This window comes from Lates calcarifer, unplaced genomic scaffold (assembly GCF_001640805.2).
Source record: "Lates calcarifer isolate ASB-BC8 unplaced genomic scaffold, TLL_Latcal_v3 _unitig_1455_quiver_1376, whole genome shotgun sequence".
NCBI lineage: Eukaryota > Metazoa > Chordata > Actinopteri > Centropomidae > Lates > Lates calcarifer.
In genome coordinates this window covers 12,557-31,992 of record NW_026115528.1, presented here as the reverse complement: position 1 = coordinate 31,992, position 19,436 = coordinate 12,557, and the positions used below count along the sequence as shown (strand labels likewise).

The 19,436-nt window shown below is 41.3% G+C and overlaps 2 protein-coding genes across 3 annotated transcripts; both read right to left on the bottom strand.

The window, feature by feature from the left end:
- Positions 1–1,710: 1,710 nt before the first annotated feature.
- LOC108889094 (vacuolar protein sorting-associated protein 37C) lies at positions 1,711–11,073 on the bottom strand. Of its 2 annotated transcripts, none has more exons than XM_018685422.2 (5): positions 10,830–11,073; positions 9,789–9,898; positions 7,160–7,331; positions 5,655–5,737; positions 1,711–4,439 (listed from the first exon to the last, which is right to left on the bottom strand). In XM_018685422.2, the coding sequence occupies exons 2-5, from the start codon at positions 9,879–9,881 to the stop codon at positions 3,702–3,704; spliced, it is 1,086 nt and encodes a 361-aa protein (XP_018540938.1). In that variant the 5' UTR covers positions 9,882–9,898; positions 10,830–11,073; the 3' UTR covers positions 1,711–3,701. The 2 variants fall into 2 exon arrangements, with proteins under 2 accessions (XP_018540938.1, XP_018540937.1); XM_018685421.2 differs by lacking the exon at positions 10,830–11,073 and adding an exon at positions 10,258–10,743.
- Positions 11,074–13,622: 2,549 nt separating this feature from the next.
- Positions 13,623–19,381, bottom strand: LOC108889093 (uncharacterized). Its single transcript, XM_018685420.2, has 6 exons — positions 19,233–19,381; positions 16,192–16,276; positions 15,956–16,066; positions 15,667–15,723; positions 14,920–15,090; positions 13,623–14,703 (listed from the first exon to the last, which is right to left on the bottom strand). Exons 2-6 carry the CDS (start codon positions 16,270–16,272, stop codon positions 14,596–14,598), a joined length of 528 nt encoding a protein of 175 aa, XP_018540936.1. The 5' UTR covers positions 16,273–16,276; positions 19,233–19,381; the 3' UTR covers positions 13,623–14,595.
- Between the last annotated feature and the right edge of the window lie 55 nt (positions 19,382–19,436).

Here is a 19,436-nt window from a genome sequence, read left to right as displayed (position 1 = left end):
GTAGGATTGGCTGTTAGTAAACTACAGGTAGAAGTGCTTAAAGCGTTAACAGGATATAGACCTTACACTTGGTCAAACTGCTGATGTGAACTGAGAAGATTTTAAATGACATTTCACAAGTATAAATGGAATATACCGCAAATTACAAAATGTTGTGTTAAACTAAATAAGCTGTGATATTTCCAGCTCACTCTGAACTCCACGAGTACAAACTGAAACACACAGATGTCTTAATGTACGCACACAGAAATAAAACTAATTCCTAGCTACATTCCCAAACAGTTGGCAGTTAGTTTAATACTTTAATAACATTTGGACCCTAACCCCTGAAGGTTTGATGTTGTCACCTGGTTTAGTAAATCATCTGACGGCAGCCTGCAGTCACACAAACTGAGTGATGAGCTGCTGCAACACAGTCCAGAGATTTCCACAGTCTGACAATCCAAAACACTGTTCTTATTTATGACCTCTCCGTCTGACAATGCTCCAGATATAAACTCATCTAAGACTAATGCTTTTTGTTTCAGATTATTAAGACTTTGATAAGGCTGCCTGTTCAGACGTTCATTCTGAGTTTGACCCAAAATGTTTATCCTGTCAGGGCGACACCCCAACATCTGCCCATGTATCAGTGATCCACGACACTTTCTGATAAAGACACGTCTGACACAGCGCTGATCTGATCTGACAGGAGAGTCACTATCCTCTACAGATACAACCACAGCTCCCATCAGTCCTCTGACATACAAAGCTGTAGCCGTTAAATGCTACACATCCATTTTCATGTTTTTTATATTACACAGCACACACTCAACTTCAGCTCGGAGTATGATGAAAACACAGAGGATGGACGCTGGGGTCAAACTCTGAGATGCAGCAGATAAACTGTAACTTAAGTTGGAAAACAGGTTTTTAACAGAAGAAGAGAAAAACAACAGCAGCGGACACGCCTGCTCCTAAAACGTCCAAAAGTTTGTTTGTTTTTTTTTGTTTTTTTACCATGTCATTAATTTAACTAACAACTGAAACCAGGGACCTCAAAACCAGTGTCTGAAAAAACTACAGCCAGCTTTAGTACCAGAGACTGTCAGAGATCACTGATTGGCTGCTGGTCCGCCCTTCCTATAATCACACAGCTGCTAACTGCTACAGAACAACCACTGTCTACCTCTCTTTATGTTTTCTAACTCTGAATCGACGACCGACTCGCCTCAGCGCTCAGTCTGAGCTCCCTTCACTGACTCCATTCTTTTGGTTTTTGGAGCAAAAACACTGGTGTGTTAATAGCAGTACAGTGTTTTAGAGGCTGGGACCAATTTGGATTCAATTCAGTCACTTCAACATACAGCTCGTATCACTGATGACAGGAATATTTTCACTGTATAAGTGTGACAGTATTGGCACTTTAGTTTGAAGACACACCTCCTGACACTGCTACAGTGCAGATCTCACACTGATCCTCCTGCTTCAGCTGGTCGATGTCTGGAGCTGGGGAGGACATTTAGGACTGGAGGCCGTGACCGGGACGCTACGACAGATCATGTTTAACTGCTCTGAGAGGAGACGCAGCAGATAAACATGATTTTGAGAAGTGTAATAGAAATTTAGAGAGGTGGTATAAACCTCTAAAACACCATTTAATAATCTTTCATCAGTTACCTACATTACAATTCCAGTGATATTATTTGAATTGATTAAATTGACACAGAATTGATCGCCAACCTTTATATTTTCACTCAATAGAACTATACAGACCACATGTATTCTCACTGATAGTGTGAACTTATAGAAATAAAACTATATTCTTCTGGTAATCATTGTCAAGCATCAGTTCATGTTCAACAAGCAGATGTAGAGAGGAGGAGCGGAGGTGAGGACAGAGGAGGAGGGTGAGCGAGATGAGGACAGCACACCACACTATCTATATTTCACCTCTAACACACAGAAGACTGTGAGGTTTTAACACACACTTCATCAGAGGGGATTTGTTGATACACAGGCCTGGCCTGGTCTAATCCCACCTCCAGGTCTCCTAAACGGGGGACCCAAGCTTCTGAAAGGTGAAGACAGCCGTAAGACTCAGAAATACTTCATCGGACAAGTGGGCAATCTAAGATGCCTTCTACAGCAACACATGCTATAACATTTTAAAATCATCTGCTAGTGCTCCTGTCTCACTTTGTCTTCCTAGCGGTTTGAAACTACAAACAGATGGTACCAAACATCTGCAAACAACTGGAAATGAAAGCTGCCTCTGTGTCCAGCTGCACCAAGAAATGGAGATAAAATCTTGGGGAGGTCTTAAACATTTGAATTCACTACAAACAGGAAGGACATCCATTTCTTTAAGCTGCAGTAAAAGGTGTCGCTTGCAGTGACAAACCCACTAACTATTATTACCATGCTCTTTCAAATACCTCCTTTAGCACATTGCTAAACTCCACCCACACCAACCATTTATCCAGCAGCAGCAGCAGCAGCTGTTTTCAGAGAAAAGCTCTGATGAAGCACTATCTGGTTCAGCGGCAAACAGCAGACAGACACAGCTCGTAGAGACCGAGCGCAGTGGAGTATTTAGCAGCTAAACAACCAGATATCCCTTTGAAATCCATAAGAGACCAAAAACAGAGCTAAAAGAGAGAGGACACCTGTAGCTGGGGCTGCTGTCTAGTTCCCAGTGTGTTAGCAGTTAGCTCGTCAGCTACAGTAGTTCAACAGTCAGCTTTGCCTGAGCAACAAACTCTGCAGTTCACTTCATCTGTCAATGTTAAATTCAAGGAAACAAAACAAAGCAGTGTCATTGTCTTTGGTTAAAGAAAATAAAGAGTGACTGGTTTCTGGACTTACTGGTGAATCTTCTGCCCACTGTCCACAGGTAACTGTGTATCATGAACTTTACCTGCCACTCTTATCACCTGACACGTCTATGTTTGGAGCCTGGAAGAGCCGATATACGAGGCAGCTACAGCTCAAACCCTGCATATTAAATGAACCTAATGTAGGAGCCATACTGTGACAGCCACTCACTCGTCCACTGAGCCCCTGTGGAGATAAAACTAGGACGTAAACCTTCCATCAGGAGCTGCTTCTCCGTGCAGACTGTGCTCTTGAATAACAATGTGAAGCTGACAGATTCTGGTCACAGAGCTACTGGACACTGATGTTGTGTTACAAACACTGATCTCTGTCATGTTTTTGTCTTGTGGGGTGCACTTGTGTGTTTGTAAGGTCTGTCTGATTGCCAAATAGCAACACACACACACACACACACACACACACACACACACACACTTGAAATGGAAGATCAGGTAAAAGGGAGTGATGGAGACAAGGAGGAGAGTGAGTGCATGATGGGCCATATACAAGTGTTTTAACATTTAAACACAACGCAACAACCTGAGACTAGTGGGGGGTTATAGGATGACAGAGGGAGGGAAAAGGAAAGAGAAAGAGAGAGAAAGAGAAAGAAGAGAGAGACAGAGAGAGAGAGAGAGAGAGAGACATAGAAATAGTGCAACAAAGATAAGTAAAGCAAGACACCTGTTGAATCTGGGAGTATGGTGGACAGGAAGAGGGAGGGCAGAAAAGGTAAAAAGACAAAGGAGAGAGAGAGAGAGCTCTGGGAGGGAGGAGAGAAGGGGGAGACAGTGAGGAAGGGAAGGATTGAGAAGAAGATTTGAGACATAGGAGCAGTAGTGCTTTCAGGAGTATGGCTGTGGAACTCCATATCCTGGTCTGTAGATGGGTCTCCCCGTTGGTGACTGAGAATTGGAATAGCTGGGCCCGGCGGGGTAGCTGTAGCCGCCGTAGCTGTAGGAGGCCGGGTAGGGTGCGGGGCCGCTCTGGGGGTGGCTGGGGGTGTACTGGCCAAACGCTGAGCCTGGGTGTGGGGCAGGGAATGAGGGTTGGGTCGGGTAAGGGCAGGAGGCCGAAGCCACGGGCCCAAAAGCGGGCCTGGGGCTGGGGTAGCTCCCTGCTGGGGCGAAAGGGGAGCCGGAACCTGGGTAGGGAGGGAACTGTGACGAGGGGTTGGCCGGACCGGAGCCTGCCGCTGCCGCCGCTGCTGCAGGGGGAGGGTTGGGTGGGGAGACAGGGTAGGGACTGTAGGGGAGGCCGGAGGAGCACCCTGCGGACGAGGACGCCGGCTGAGAGGCGTTTTGGTAACTGGAGGACTGAGGTTTGGAGTTCGGCTGCTGCTGATTTGTCGTCGTCGCGGTTGTTGTCTGTTGATCCCACGGGGAGGGTGTGGTGGCGGGGTCCTGGCTGACGCCTACTGATGATGTCATGGTGGTGGGATTGCCCTCGCTCCTCTGTCGCAGGATGTCCTGGAGTTTCTCTATCCGCACCCGTCTTTTGTGAGCGAGGGAACGCAGGGAGAGGAAGCGGTCGAGGAAGGAATCCAATGGGAGAGAGCCCTCCAGAAACTCATCAGCCAGAGCCTGCAGACAGACAGACACACACACACACACACCCAGTGATTCCTGCTGAGCACATCACAGCACTGCAAGTACCAAGCCTCCTCGTCACAATAACTCTGGATAAGTAGGTCCAGTCTAGATATGATGAGATGAGATTGACTACACCTTGTCCATCTAGGCTACAGTGACATTCAAACATCAAGTGAAGTTTAAGTGAATCCTTTTTATCTACATTTATGTATGAATTTGTCTGGACAATGATGTAGTGCACATAGCGTGTATTCAGAAAGTATTCAGACCCCTTTACTTTTTTCACATTTTGTTAAGTTGAAGTCTTATGCTAAAGCTAAAATAAAAACAAAAAACATTTTTACCCTCATCAATCTACACTCAATATCCCATAATAACAAGGGCAAAACAGAACTTTAGCAATGAGACTGTAACTGAAACAACACAGTGAGTGAGTGAGTAATCAGACTCTTTGCTATGACACTTGAAATTTAGCTCAGGTTCCTCCCATTTCTCTGGATCATCTTTGATTGGTAGAAAATAACCTCTTTAATGTATGTCTCTTTGTGCCTCTGCACACATACAGCATGGAGATCAACACAGGAGAGTCAGGTTGACAATTTGTCACATTAAGTTTAATAAAAGCTGTTAAAAAAAGTGCTATAAATCCTGCTACACCCCTGACAAGAGGACAGGCTTTGATCCTTCTTAGCTGTCAGTGAGGAAATACTGGAGAATTTATCAAGGCATCTTACAGAATACCATCATGCTGTGATACTGCTGCTAATGTAAGAAGCTACATCATGATATATCACAGTATTACCAGAGCAGGGAGCTTCTAAGAGACGCACTGTGAATAAGGACATGCGGCACATGTGGAATGTGGCACAAAAAGAAATAATCCCTAAAAATTGATGAAAAATCATGATAAATAATCATGGTCTCAATGCTGATCAAAATAACTGTGATTATGATTGTGGCCATAATTGTGTAGCCCTAAACTGAGCATTAAGTATGCAGCTTACACAGCCACCGTCATGTGTGTCTGTGTTTTTAACCTGGTAATTTGTTGCTTCAACCTTAAATCTCCTCACAGCTGCTTATGCCACATATCTGTGGCCTTCCAACTGAAGATTGTCAGCTAAATGTCGAACATGAAAAATCTGCTGTAAGCCAGCTGCTAACACCTGCATGTGTGTGTGCAGTCTTACACAGTTACACACTGACCTCTGACTCTGCCTCGGTTTTGCTGCCCTCTGTCTGTAGTCTGGAGAACAACGCCTCTGGAGACACCTGACCCACCATCCCATCTGAGGAGGAGAAGAGGAAGAGTGGGGGATGGGAGGAAGAGAGAGAGAGAGAGAGATAAAAATACATCCCAACAGGAAAACTGGATCTGGTGTGTAGTGACATTATTACAGTGGTAAGTGTGACTGGATACAGAAAAACCACAGCAATCTACAACATCTTCACGTATCAGATTAGATTTTTCTGTTACACCCAAAATTAAGAGAAAATCCTTGTCCATAGTTCAGTCATGTTGGAGACTGTGAACGTAGACCATTCTCATGTGTTCTACTTGTGTCCTAGAATTGTACAGTTTTAGGGAAACGTTCATTTGGTTATCGTTAAAATTCTGGGGTGTGATATACAGAGATCATGTATGATGTTGTATTTTGGTAATATGACAGGAGATACTGTGTTAGGAGAAGACCAATATTTACTGAAGATCACAGCACAAGAAAACTGGATGTGAATTGTGAATTGTGAAAACAGTGTAGAGAGAAATGTTTTAGCCCATAACTCAAACACTGTACCCACATTTCTGGCTATAGTTTCTTTCCACAAAATTGCAAAAATATGAAACCTATTTTTTCAAACTCCTCCAAAGCTGTATGTCCAATCTGCACCAAGCTAACCACTTCGTATGTCTGGATTCTCATGATGAAAAGTTATCAGAAGAATTTTCATAACCACTGCCTGTCGCGTCCAGTCAAAACAGAGAGAACAGCATATCTTGGCAGCAATGACTGCCATTAGCATGAAACTTGGTCCAATAATTTGTCACGCCCTGCTGAGTCAATGTGAAAAATGTGGTGCCAATCAGCTACTAGGGGGTGCTTTGGTTGCAAAATACTGAAATATATAATTATTTTTCCAAACTACTCTGACGTCGAGTGTGAGAAACGTGAAACAGCATGAAACTTTGCATGTATCACCTGTGTCCTCTCATGACGACAAATTACTAAAAGAGTTCTGATCATACAAAAACTTTTAAAGTTACAATGGAAAAACTTGTTCTCATACACAGGAAGTGATGTCATATCTTCACATATTTCTCTCTGATTAACATAAAACTTGACTCACTGGTTTGCCGCACCACAGTGACATTATGTCCAAATTTTGGCATATTGGCCACTTGGTTACACAAAGTTGAGAAATATGTTTGGATAACAGTAGAGACTGAAACCCCTCACTGAAGTTGTTCCACCACCTCCTGGACATTTTCCATGTTTTATGGCAGCACAGTTCAACCTCAGTTATTGGCTAAGTTGGTTGTAAGTTTGATCCTCCATTACACTCGTGATGTTAAGTGACTGTACCTCAGCTCATCTCTCAGTCCATGTCCAAGTCAACATGGTCAACTGTGTTTAACTGAGTCATAATATCAACTGTCCTAACACCGACCGATCAGTGTGAGGAGGTCTTAGACTCCCACCCCCAACTCCCACCTCTCATGGAGCAGTGCTGTCTGTAGGTTTCTCTGACAGCCTCCAGCTGAGAGTATCTCTCCACCAGCACCTCCTTCTGAGACTCCAGGCGAGGCTTCATGTCCAGGTTTTGCTCAGCCAGGCTGCGATTTGCTGCCAGTGCCATCTCTCTCTCCAACTGAATATTCTGAATCTGAAGTGGAGACAGACAGATGTCAAACACTGGTAACAACTACATTTAAAGCACTTTGTGGATGTCACTAAAGGCAGAGGGATCATGGTGTAGGTTGAAAGACTGGGCACCAACCCTCAATACTTCAATGTGTCATTCAACATTCAAAGTCCAATAAAAAGTATGAACAAGCTAAAGGGAAAGCTGTCTGTAAACAGACTGATTATCTTAGTCTGCTATGAATGAGAAAAAAAGCCCTCCCTGTCTCTGCCAGCTGTACCTAATAATAATAATAATAATAATAATAATAATAATGCTCTTTGGAAAACTGTTTTTTCTATAGTGATCTGCAGTAATAGTTATTATCACAGCCTTTGCTTTATTTTCCTTCAGGAGAGACAATAATGTTCCAGTTTTTCAAATTGGAAATGGAAAAACTGGAGCATAAAAACACCATCCCTTTATCCACATATATCTACCATCCACTACCTGTTTTTCATTTTAGGAAATGGAGAATGCAAAGAAATAAATACACGAAGACAAAAGAATCATTTCTTTTATAAGAAATAACCTGCTTGGATCAGTTTAGAGACACAGCGTAAATTACCACGGCAGCAGGCCTCAGGTAAAACCTGTCCACTCTTTGTAGTACAGGTTAATCAGGAAATTACACCTGACGTCACTAAGTTACTCTGATAAGCCAGTAACCTCTTTTTGTAGTACAGACCTCTGGCTTGCTAACTCTTGACTCCAATTAGCTCCTTGTGTGCGTTAGTAGTTAAAATAGATTGTGTAGGTTCCTAATTCTAAGTTGGTTTAAGTTGTTAGATGTTAGATGCACATTTTAAACAAAAAGATTCAAACAATGAGGGAAACGTAGGACTGGGTGATATGGCCAAAAGCTAACTAATCCAGGGGTATTTGTAAGTGTAGGCTGTGGGCCAGATGGTCATTCAAGTCACGTCACTGATGCTTTTTAAATAATATCTAAAATCAAACCAAATGAAGGATTTTTGTCATCAAAAGTCTGGATCTTCAGCACTTAGAGAAACAAGCTGAGCAAAAAGCCACCCAGTGTTATTTTAAGAGTCTGGTCTGTTTGTTTAGGGGAGGACACCTCTGTGGATAATTCATCTACCAGTAAATCCATCTGAATGATGAACACTGAAGGAATCCCACAATAAAAACAAGCTCAGCTAAGGTTAGCAGCAGCTCAGCTAACAGCTAACAGCCCCCCGATGTCCTGTATTCACTGAGGAGCACCAGAAAAAAATGATTTTTAACATAAAACCACTTTATTCAGTGTTTTTTCAAGTTTTAATTGTCAGGTCTGTTTGTTTTGGAGAGGAGGGGACCTCTGAGGAGAAATAATGACATGTATGAGTTGTTTACCAATGCAAAAATAAGTTCAGCTAAATTCAATGTGTGGTTGTTTTATCACCCAGCCCTAGATAAACGTATGTAAAAATAATCCCAGTGAGATAAAGACTCAGGTGTCTGAACACCTGGTTTACAGTTTGTTATACTTTTACAATGAACTGACATCAGTTCATCACAGATTTCTTTATATGGTGATTCGCTGCAAAGCTCCAACTCCAGGAACATGTTCTCCCAAAAAAGTCTACCTTATAGGCATTTAATGTACTTCGGGATACAAACACACAACGGTGCAGGTTTACTGTACAGTTTTTTGGCAACAGCAGAATAATATATAGCTTTGGTATTTCCTAGCAGCAGACATTTTCCACTTTAGTCAGCATCTTTCCCCACATACTCAACTATAAACAGACACATCTACGGAAAATAAATTATATATAGACTGTGACTGAAAGACTAATACAATAAGTATGTAATGGGAACAGACATCCTGCTGTAATCTTTGCTGCTGCAGATGCTTGTCCTGTCCACTCTCATATTCTAGATCAGATTCAGCCTCGAACAAGATTTGAGAAGTTGACATTTTCAATCAATAACATGATGTTTCTGACCTTTAGTTACTAGTAACTTCGTTTTACAGTTTGTTTTCAGAACTTCCTCTTTAATATTGTCTATGGGACAAATGAATGGGACTTTCGCTGCAGGAACCAGGGCCAGCTGAAACAGTTCCTCACATCTCACCACTGTATTTTTCCAGTAATGAGTGTGTTGTTGTGTGCTGTGCTGTTGTTGTCAGTCTGTGACTGTGAGCTAAGAGTAACTGATGCTGATTTGTATTGTGTCTATATGTACAATGACACCAGGAGGAGGAGCTGGCGTGATACACAGTCAGTTTGGATTTTTAATTAATTAGAGCGACAGTCTGGATGGTTTGTGTCACGTGATTACTGAGAGGTTCAATTAACTAAACACCCCGCAAGTTTCCAGAAGTTGTAGATCAAAACCCTGACTTTTCACAGAGGCATTTTGTATGAATGCTCACCCTCTTTGAAAGCCAGACTGGAAAATGGAAGCCTATGGAAAGTAAGGCATCATTTTTACCTCATCAGACTCCAGAGCCATAGACTCCACCCTGTCCGGGTTGTCCAGGAGATCCTGTAGCTCTGATTGGCTAAGGTCCTGGAGCTTCTCCATTTGATTTGCCAGGATGGCTGTCCGTCACATGGAAACCAGGAAATGAAAGTTAAAAACAATGTTTAGAGACAGAAAGTGAACAGTCACAGGCCTTACTTCTGAATCTTAATGTCCCTAACCTCGAGTAGATCATTAAATAGTCACTGACTTATCAAAATAAACCATGTCGCCTACAGCTGCTTCTCCATTAAGTTCCTACTATGTAGGAGGTCTATGACAAATGTGGGTATTTGTTTTTTTATCAACACAAGTGTTGGTACAGATATACAGACAGCTGGCTACTAGCTAGCTAGCATATTAAAGTCATCCTGTAGACACACAGTGGAGGTGAGTGTTCACCGAGGAGAGAGAAGGCTGAAAATGAGCTGCCACTTACACGATGCTAGCAAACCAAATCCCGCCTGACACTGCGCCGTGGTGACATCCAACACTACCTCTCTGTTCCCACTGACAGCTGACGTGACACGGCCTCGAGATCTTCGACCTGCCCTAACTCCGTCCGCCGAATCGAATCGTTAGCTAGCTACTCGGCGACGTCTGGTCTCAGCTGATGGTTCCGCGTTCAGCTATCTGATGACAACAACAGTCGGTATGATCGCAATGTCAGGCACTCAGCCACCGTCAACTTCGAGGGAAGCCCAGCGGTTTGTCGATCAAAAACGGAACCCAGGATGACGTCGCTGTCCCCTAACGACCGCTGTCACGCGCCTCTGTGTCGCGATAAAGTTTATATTACTAAACACGTGCCCGCAGTCGACAGAACGCGTTAGAAAAGCGCCAAATATTAGCTAAAATGAAGAAAGTTTCACTCAACACTGGCAGAAACCGCCGCCATTTTAGGAACTATCCACGTTCCGTGGTTTGCGGGGGTGTTCGGGCAAAACAAAAACATTCTCAAACAGCACTAGTCAACTAAAATTAACTGATTTCTACATTTCCAATTCTTACCGTTTGCCGATATGCGTAGGAGTATTTTTTTCGACTGTGGCCGTTTTCCTTCTGCTGTCCCCTACGTGGCAGGGTAATGGTGGGGTCCTGTGTTCAGCTGATATAAGGGAAACCCCTTCACTGTGTGACGGTGATGTTCCAGCTCCCAGTGTCCGTCCACCGGTGCTGTCAGTGGATGTATATCTGTCACTCTGCTCAGCTGCAGGATCCGCCACAGAGACCGAGCTCAGATAGAAAGTACGACGGTACCACTGTCTCAGTTATAGCGGCTGCAATCAGTGGCTTCGTTAATGTTTATGCATGATTTATTAATGCTTCATGGTTCACTTATTAACATTTACAACAGCAGACCTGATAAATCACTGTCGAGCACTTAAATGATTTATTAACATTTAGTAGTATTCAGTTCAAGCAAATTGAGAAAACGCCTTCGCCAATTTAATAACACGCAACAAAACTAAACAGACAAATGCAGCAAATATTCTTGACACAACCCATCACAGATATAGGCTGCAGGTAGCAGCAACACTACTGACCAGTAGTCAATAACTTCAGAAGTCACAAGGTGCTGAACAAGCGCTACTCAGGCAGGTTAATAAAAAAAGTGGATATTTGCACGTTTTCTGTCGACAAAGGTTGTGACAAGACATGTTCCTCTCCCTGTGTCAACCTTCTCTAACTTTCCCCAGGTGTTCAGCAGGTGCAGCTTCCAGGCAGAGATACACCGAGATGTCCCGTCTTCCTCCCGTTCACTGGTCACGGTTTCAATCAATACCAACACTTATTACTATATTATTTTTCAGGCATCTTGTATCAGTATGATACTAATGAGAGAGAGAGTAATGAGTAATATTAAATAAATAAAAGTGGTAACAATAAAGATTATTTAAAGTTTGTGGATTTATTGAAGGAATGTTATACAACAGTAATTCTAAAATAACAAAATAATACTTCATATAAGACCTCAATCGGTTGTGTTATTGATTGAAGTCGTTTTTACGATGTGCATATCACTTTATACAAGTGGAGACATTCATACACCAACATGCAATGTGGTCTTGTGCAGATATTTAACTGTTGTTCTCAAGGGTTTATGAATTAAATTATATTGTTCACAATGAAAGACAGGCCTTCATGTTTAACTTGCCTAATACATGTAAAACAAAAGACATGATCAGCAACAACACTCAGGGAGGCTGTAGTGTTTAAATGACGCCATTCTCCTCTGACCTCTGGCATCAATGAGGCATTTTCACCCAGAGAACTGCTGCTCCCTGGATACTTTCTGTTTTTCAGACCATTCTCTGTAAATCCTGGAGATGGCTATGAGGAGTTTCTGAAACACTCAGACCAACAACAACCATGAATGCATTGAATTGCTGCCATGTGATTGGCTGATTAGATGTTTGTCTTAACGAGTAGTTCAACAGGTGTACCTAATTAAGTGGCTGGTGAGCTACACATCAGTTGGGATGTGTAGTCAGAAGGCTGCCACTGTTAGTTTACCTGGAAGTCCTCACTATTGAAGCCACTGTGGATCTAAGTTTGGTTGACCCTTCAAACTTGCCTCCTCCAGGAATAGGCCATGATTTACCATGTGATTAATGACTGTGGCTCTGATTTAATCAGAAACAAGTGTTCTTGCTCCTCCATGACATCATAAAGAAAGCAGAGACAGCCCCTTTGTGTATGTGGTAACGAGGCACAGATAAGGTACACCTGGACAGGTCGTTAGCTGAAATGACAGTCAGGTGTTTCTGTTTTTACTCCATGCACATTTTAATGCAAGTATGACCACTTAAGTATAGATGAGAATCAGAATAATTGTCTTATATCAAGAAGACAGTTTCATTAGTCTGTCACAATGCAGCATATTTCCATCCAATCATCTGAGTTTTGTTAGGTTTGTTTTGCTGTAGCTGTACTGAATGTTGCAGGTGGTGAACACTGACTGAGAGGGGTATTCATGAAGAAGAAGAAGTGGTGATTGAATGCCTTTTGTATTAAGGCAATGCAAAGGTATACTAACTTAGTTCATGTAGTTTACTGATGTGGTGAATGTGTTGGGACATTGTGTGTGAAAACAGTTGTCGTCTGTTAATGAAGCTTTAGAGGCGTTTTGCCTGTAACAAGAACTGAAATTCTGGTAAACAGACAGAAAAACACAAATTTATCAGCTACTGATGAAAACAATTGTATTGGCCTTCAGTCTGCCAAAGTACAACAGATTATCTAGTTTACAGCCAGGCAGATGACAATAAACAAATAGTTGAAAATATTTGGATTGTACAGTATAATGTCAGCCCTGTGATAGACTGGTGATCTGTCCAGGGTGTGCCCCACCTCTCACCCAGTGACAGCCCTCTGATGGCAGGTTTATGTAGAGCAGAGTACTCTTAAGAATAAGTGCATGTGCTTAAGATATTTTCATCACACCCTAAAATCTCTACGTAACATATCTGCTGGGAATGATGGCGATGGAGCCTTGATACTAAACTCTATGGTTTAAAATGTGAATGAAAGATAAAGGAGCAGGAGGTGAAAATAAACTTCTTAAAATCTGCTGTTTGTCTCAACACTTGTTAAACTTCTGTCCTGTCAAATGACCACAGGTCCCAGGATGGAAAACTAGTCTCAGTCTTAGAGACAGTTCACACCACTTAACTCAGACACGGCTGATATTTTGAAGTTTGCTGTGAGGTGTTTTCCCCTACAAACATACAGAGGTACAGACTATGAAGACCATACACTGTAATACAGCAAAAAGCTCCTGCTTCAAAAATGATAATCGAGTTGAAAAACATACACACATTTTTATTTTCTTTGATGTGTAAAACATGTAAAACATTACAAAACAACACATGAATGCTATTTGTTTTGTGTATCTGTGATGGGGAGAACAATATTCAGAGATTCACAGAGAGCAGGTTTGAATATTTACAGTGCTTTTTGTCACATATTATTTCCCACCCTAGAAAAAAATATAAGTAGAGATTACACATATTAAGTCTCTGTATTTGGTTCTAAGTATTCCAATACCAGTCCAAGTTGTTATCTCTGGGGGGGCTTGTTAAACTTGTTAAACATTAAATATTTTGGAAGAAAGTCATTTTTGTTATTGAGTTACCACATTAAAACATTCAGTAATGAATGGCCCAGCCTACAGTTAACACACCACATAACTCAGAAATCCTCTATGAAAATAAAACCCAAAGTTAAGTGTTCTGTTAAATGTAGCTCAGCTCCATGGTTTAGTTGTTGTTAGCTGGCTGTGTAGCCGGGACGACCCTTTGAAAAACACAGAAAAGGGAACCAGACTGTAATCCTAAACAGTGACTATATTTTCTGGATTTGGTAACCAGGTGTAGCTGGTTTCCAACTGTTGTCCATCCTGAGTTTTAAAGAGCTGGAGAGCTGATCAGATAAGAGATACAGTATGTGATTCACACTTCACAGAAAAGACAGAAAAAATCTTATCAGAAACACTTATTCCTTTTTGATCCTTTGATCGTCTTTAGGTTTATCTTGGGATCCTGACAACCAGGTTAGGAGCTGATGGCAAACAGGACTCAGACACATACATGTGATGTTCTACAGTGTAAAAATCGACATATCAGTGCTCTGCGGTGGACAAACACTGTGACTGAGGCTGTTTCTAAATGACCTCAGACCTAGTTTGGCATTTCTGTATTTTCCAAGGTTTGTTTAGTTGTTGGTGGTTGAGCTGATGATGAAGAGTTCAACACACGGATGTCCTCTGTGTGTGTTACTCTGTTTTGAGTGCTTTGAGGGCAGAGACAGACAGGAGGCAGTGCAGGACCACAGCTCCAGTGTCATAGAGAAGCAGCAGTAGTGTCAAACTCCAACAGTAGGCCTGCAGGAGACAAGAAATACGCTTCACCACTCTATTTTCATTGTTTAAGATTGTGAAACTACGTGATGAAACTGACGTGATCTATAGCAAATATACTAAAATCTACTCTGAAGACAGGACTACATGCACCAGTTTATTCCTCTTATTAGCATAACCATTATGATCTTTCCACCATGTTTTACCTTAACTTGAAAAGAAAAGTTTAATCACACTGACCATCAGGAGTTCCCCAGGACACTCGTAGTATGGTCGTCTGTAGTCGTGGTCAAAGACACCGGGCATGCACGTTTCCTCAGTATTCACAGTGCTGAGGCTGTAGGAGTAGAGGCAGAAGGCAAGCAGCGCTCCCAGCAGCCCGGCCACATTACTGCAGGCACAACCTTGAAGCTGTGAGGAGGGATTGGTTGATTGATTGAATTTATTGGATAATTAAAAAAAAAAAAAACACATATAAAACTGCAGTCATTACACACGCCAAGTTGTAGACAATACAATTAACTTAACATAAGTGATGATTAAATAAACAGCAGGCAATGAGTAGCTATTTCAACACTCAAATTTCTTGGTCAAAAACCTATCTAATAAATAATAAAATAAAATTAATAAAAGTATGACCTGAGTACACTACATGGTGTGAGTTCTGTGAAACACTCACTTTCAAATTAGTGGGCAGATTATTCCACTGTACTGCTGCTCTATAGAGAAATCTGTTTTTTTCCCATTAAGTTATTGAATGATTGAATTGCTATGATTGACTCTTTACAATGAGAAATAGTTAATCAGATATTTTGGAGCCATATTTGTAACTGTTTTGTAAGTGATTATCAAGGCCTTGAAGATCCATCACTGTGACATTTTTAGACAAATTGTACACTGATTACATGAAGGTAATAGTTTGTTAAAGTACAGTAATATATACAAATCTCTTATGAACTTTTAGATCAGTTTATTATGTGAACTTACAAGTTGTCTGCTGGGGTTCCTCTCGTTGGCCATGGTGAATGATCCTCCTGTCACAATCTACAGGACACAGTTGTGGACTGTTAACTGAGAGGTTGATGCTGCTTTAATCAGAGTAAATTACATAAGGCAGAGAATTTGAGAACTTGACACTTGAGTGAGCTAAAATATATATTTCTTACATTAAAATGTGATGTCCTTTATATACATTTATTGGGAAATTAAGAGTTGAAGCTGTTGAAACTATCAACAGTCAGACTAACAATCAGAACAAGAAGCACTAGGTACATACTATCATTCCTAAGACAAGTGGCAGTATGAAGAGTTTTGGTAGAGTTTGATCAGCATAAGCGAGTGGAACAGACAGCACCACCTGGAACAGCCCCAAGAGGATGGTCACAACCTACACAGACACACAGATTTAGCATTGCAACCTACTGAATGATAATTTATTTACTAATTTGGATGTTAGACTTTAAAGTCAAACAACACTGACTCAGACCAGACTGGATAGTGTCCTGAGCTTACCCCAGCAGTTTCAGGGTCAAACCAGGCAGTGAGGCGATGTAACCTGGGTCCAACTGCTGGCACTGCCCCCTCAGAAGGCATTTTACTGCAAAATAGGAAGCTGATGTCAGATTCAATAGTGGATCTTAATGAATGCCAACTGAACTCTTCTGGATTTTCCAAGACTCCTGTGTGACTGCAAGATGATTATATTATTTGTCAATAAATCATGGCATACTTACTAAATAACGGCAGGGTATCAATAAAGTATTTACTGGGACTGGTAACTATTCTAGAAAAAAATGGAAGTAGAGGGTAAGAGAACAAGATGTTAGATGATAAAGGGAATGTAGAAATAAAACACAACATCTCCACAGTGGAGGGTAGCCTCAGCCTCAGAGCCTTCAGGTGGATGCTGGGTGGAGAAATGACTCATAAAATGCTATAGGAACAGTATCATGTGAGCAGTGCCACAGCAGACAGCACTGACAGTTTAAATACACCACCACAGTTAAAAGGGTGCTTGGATTTATGTTGCAGTGTGGGGACATATGAGTGTAGTGATGCCTGCAGGGTTCACTCCATGCATCCCGAGTCCTGAGTTGTTATTTTATTAGCATTAAACAACCACATTCCCACTGAGCCTCACTTATTGGCATTTTGTCAAAGCAGCTGGGAATTTGATGACTGGCTACACTGACTGTTATTGTTATCTTCCCAAGCTCCTACAGCATTAAGTGTGAATAATACACTGTTGCCCATAAAGTTAGAATAATTTTTTCAGACACATTCCTCTTTTTATTCCTATTTATACATATCAGTAATCACCTTTGACCAGGTGCAATGATTACATCCTGAGTCCCAGTCACCAGTTTTGTTTTGAGAAGAGGTAAAAAAAAAAAAAAAACTTTATGGGCAACAGTGTATATGGTGTTATTGTGAAATACTGAGTGGGGACATGTGCATGTACGTAATGATGTAATGATGTAGGAGAAGAGCAGTCAGACAGAGTAGCACTGATTTGCAGAACCTCCTGGTTCTCAACAACACCATGATGTACACTAGATGTAAACAGACTGAGCGCCTGTTGAAATGTTAACCCTTAAACACTTCTAGGATATATGTTCTCTGTGACTGTTCCCTACATTACAATATGCACAACAGATAAAAATGAAAGGGTTCATTAAACTTTCAGACTGTAGTAGAAAAGAAAAGACATGAATAGACCCAAAGAACAGACCACATGATCAGGGACACACCACTAAAGAGGGCAAGGGACAGTGAGAAACCAGTAAAACTAAGTAGCATGGGTGTTGTGCTTGTGCAAGTGCATTCATGTGTGTTTCTGCAGTGTGGGTATCTCTTCAGACACGGAGGAAGGGATTGAGAAATAGAGAACAAAAGTAGGTAGTGAAAGAGAGAAAAAAGGAACAGAGAGGGTGAGTGTGTGTGTGTATGTTAGTTCATCAAAACCACATGTCAGAATCCTCTTAGGAAAGACAGGAATGCTGGAGGATGAGAAGCAGATGTAGTGGGAGGAAGAGGAGAGGAGGAGGAAGAGGGCAGGCAGAGTAAGTAAAGAGTGAGGGCCAAGTAGAGGGGTTGTACAAGGCCCCATGAAAGTGAGGGGAACATTCTGTCCTTTACTGCGTCTAAAAACAAATCATTTATTTTAGGGATTTGGGGTATTTATTTGGAATTTACAGGTGGATCACCATACCCTTAATGAAAGTAACAATCGTTACTAACAATATGTTTATCCTCTAAAGTGAGAGTAAATATACAAGATGGGAGGCAAGGCAAATTTTTTCAGTCACAATACAGAAGAATTTGCGGGAAATGCACAGGGTACATACAAGCATTATTGTTATTATTATGTTAATTAGGCTGCATAGTAAAACTATAGGAAACAGATTTTTTAATCAGCCGCTGAATGTTTGTGGGGAAAACTCTGATACATCACTAAATGAAACTATGAAGGCAAAAAGAGTAAAACATGGCCACCACAAGCCCCTGTTCCAAGGTGTAAGAGGTGGGATTACGGGACTGTGCTGACTGGAGTTGTACTACCAGGGACCTATTTCAGAAAGTGGATTTAGTGAGTTTTTTTAGTCCTAAGTGAAAGGAAACTTTTCTGTTTCAAAAACAAAGATCACTTAAACTGTGAGCTAGCCTGAACTCAAAGCAAGCTAACCTGCTGACTTTTAAAATTTAATATTACTTTACTTTAAGTTAAAAAACTGAATTAAATGTGGGCTAGATTAAAACTGAGTTTTTAAATACAGGCTGCATTAAGTCTGCATGCAAAAAACTGCATTTCAGTTACTATATTTAAATACACTACTACAAGTTGACACATGGTCAATGCAAGATTTTCATCTGCAGATCACCAAAATCATTATTACTGGGTCAGACTATGAGGTTACAGTTATAGATAATTCTATTTTATATCTTCTCATCTTCACTTTGTTCCCATCAGATTACAGCTAAATGAATATATATAATCATTGAATCTAATAAACAGTAGAATTCCAGCTTTATCATTTGTGTGAAGCTTCTTCCTTTAAGACTGAGAGGGAAATTAAAATCTGCTAAATAATGTGGTTTAGTGAACTGAACCCTGAATAAAATATGGATGGCGGATGACCTTTGATTGATTCTTTTCTCCAACTCAGGCTCTGTCACTCGCTGCTGTGATTTTTTCAAGATAAATGTGCATTAGTGGTAAACATTAATACTTCTACCTTCTCTAAAATGGAAGCTCTGCACCTTTTCTTAGTTTACCACAGGTTAAATCACCATGGCAGGCTACTGTCTGATTCCCTGACAAGGTTTATAAAGTTAGTTAGTTAATACCCAGATTTAGCAGTTGACCTTCACCATAGTTTATTACATTCACCAGAGTCAAAATACATGAAACAGTTCCCCTTTTTATTTCAAAGACTAAAACACTGCATATTTTTAATGTATTAAACTGGTAATCTCTCCCTGGTCACCTTACGAGCTACAGTCAGTCTAACACTTAGTCGAAACGGTTTCAGAAAAAGCAGTGTGTTACTCACCTCGACTTTAAGTTTGCAAGTCCTGGAATATCTGAGATGTCTGCAGATGACAGCAGGAAGGTTTGAGCGCCTCACTATTGGACTGTTTCTCTGTCCTCTAAATGAACTTTTAACGGTGAAAAATCCCGACAACAAATAATTTGTGGAATGCACAATCCAGGAGAGGAAGCGAAGGAGGAGCTGTGCTGGATCTCATCCAGAGAC

Excerpts from the sequence above, each read along its gene's own strand:
- LOC108889094 (XM_018685422.2), bottom strand. The coding sequence starts at position 9,881 with ATGGAGAAGCTCCAGGACCTTAGCCAATCAGAGCTACAGGATCTCCTG. Across the intron at positions 7,332-9,788 it reads TGGCTCTGGAGTCTGATGAG|ATTCAGAATATTCAGTTGGA; the intron begins GTAAAAATGATG and ends TCTCCACTTCAG. Across the intron at positions 4,440-5,654 it reads AAACCGAGGCAGAGTCAGAG|GCTCTGGCTGATGAGTTTCT; the intron begins GTCAGTGTGTAA and ends GTCTGTCTGCAG.
- LOC108889093 (XM_018685420.2), bottom strand. The coding sequence starts at position 16,272 with ATGCCTTCTGAGGGGGCAGTGCCAGCAGTTGGACCCAGGTTACATCGC. Across the intron at positions 16,067-16,191 it reads TTGACCCTGAAACTGCTGGG|GTTGTGACCATCCTCTTGGG; the intron begins GTAAGCTCAGGA and ends GTGTCTGTGTAG. Across the intron at positions 15,724-15,955 it reads CACTTGTCTTAGGAATGATA|ATTGTGACAGGAGGATCATT; the intron begins GTATGTACCTAG and ends TGTGTCCTGTAG.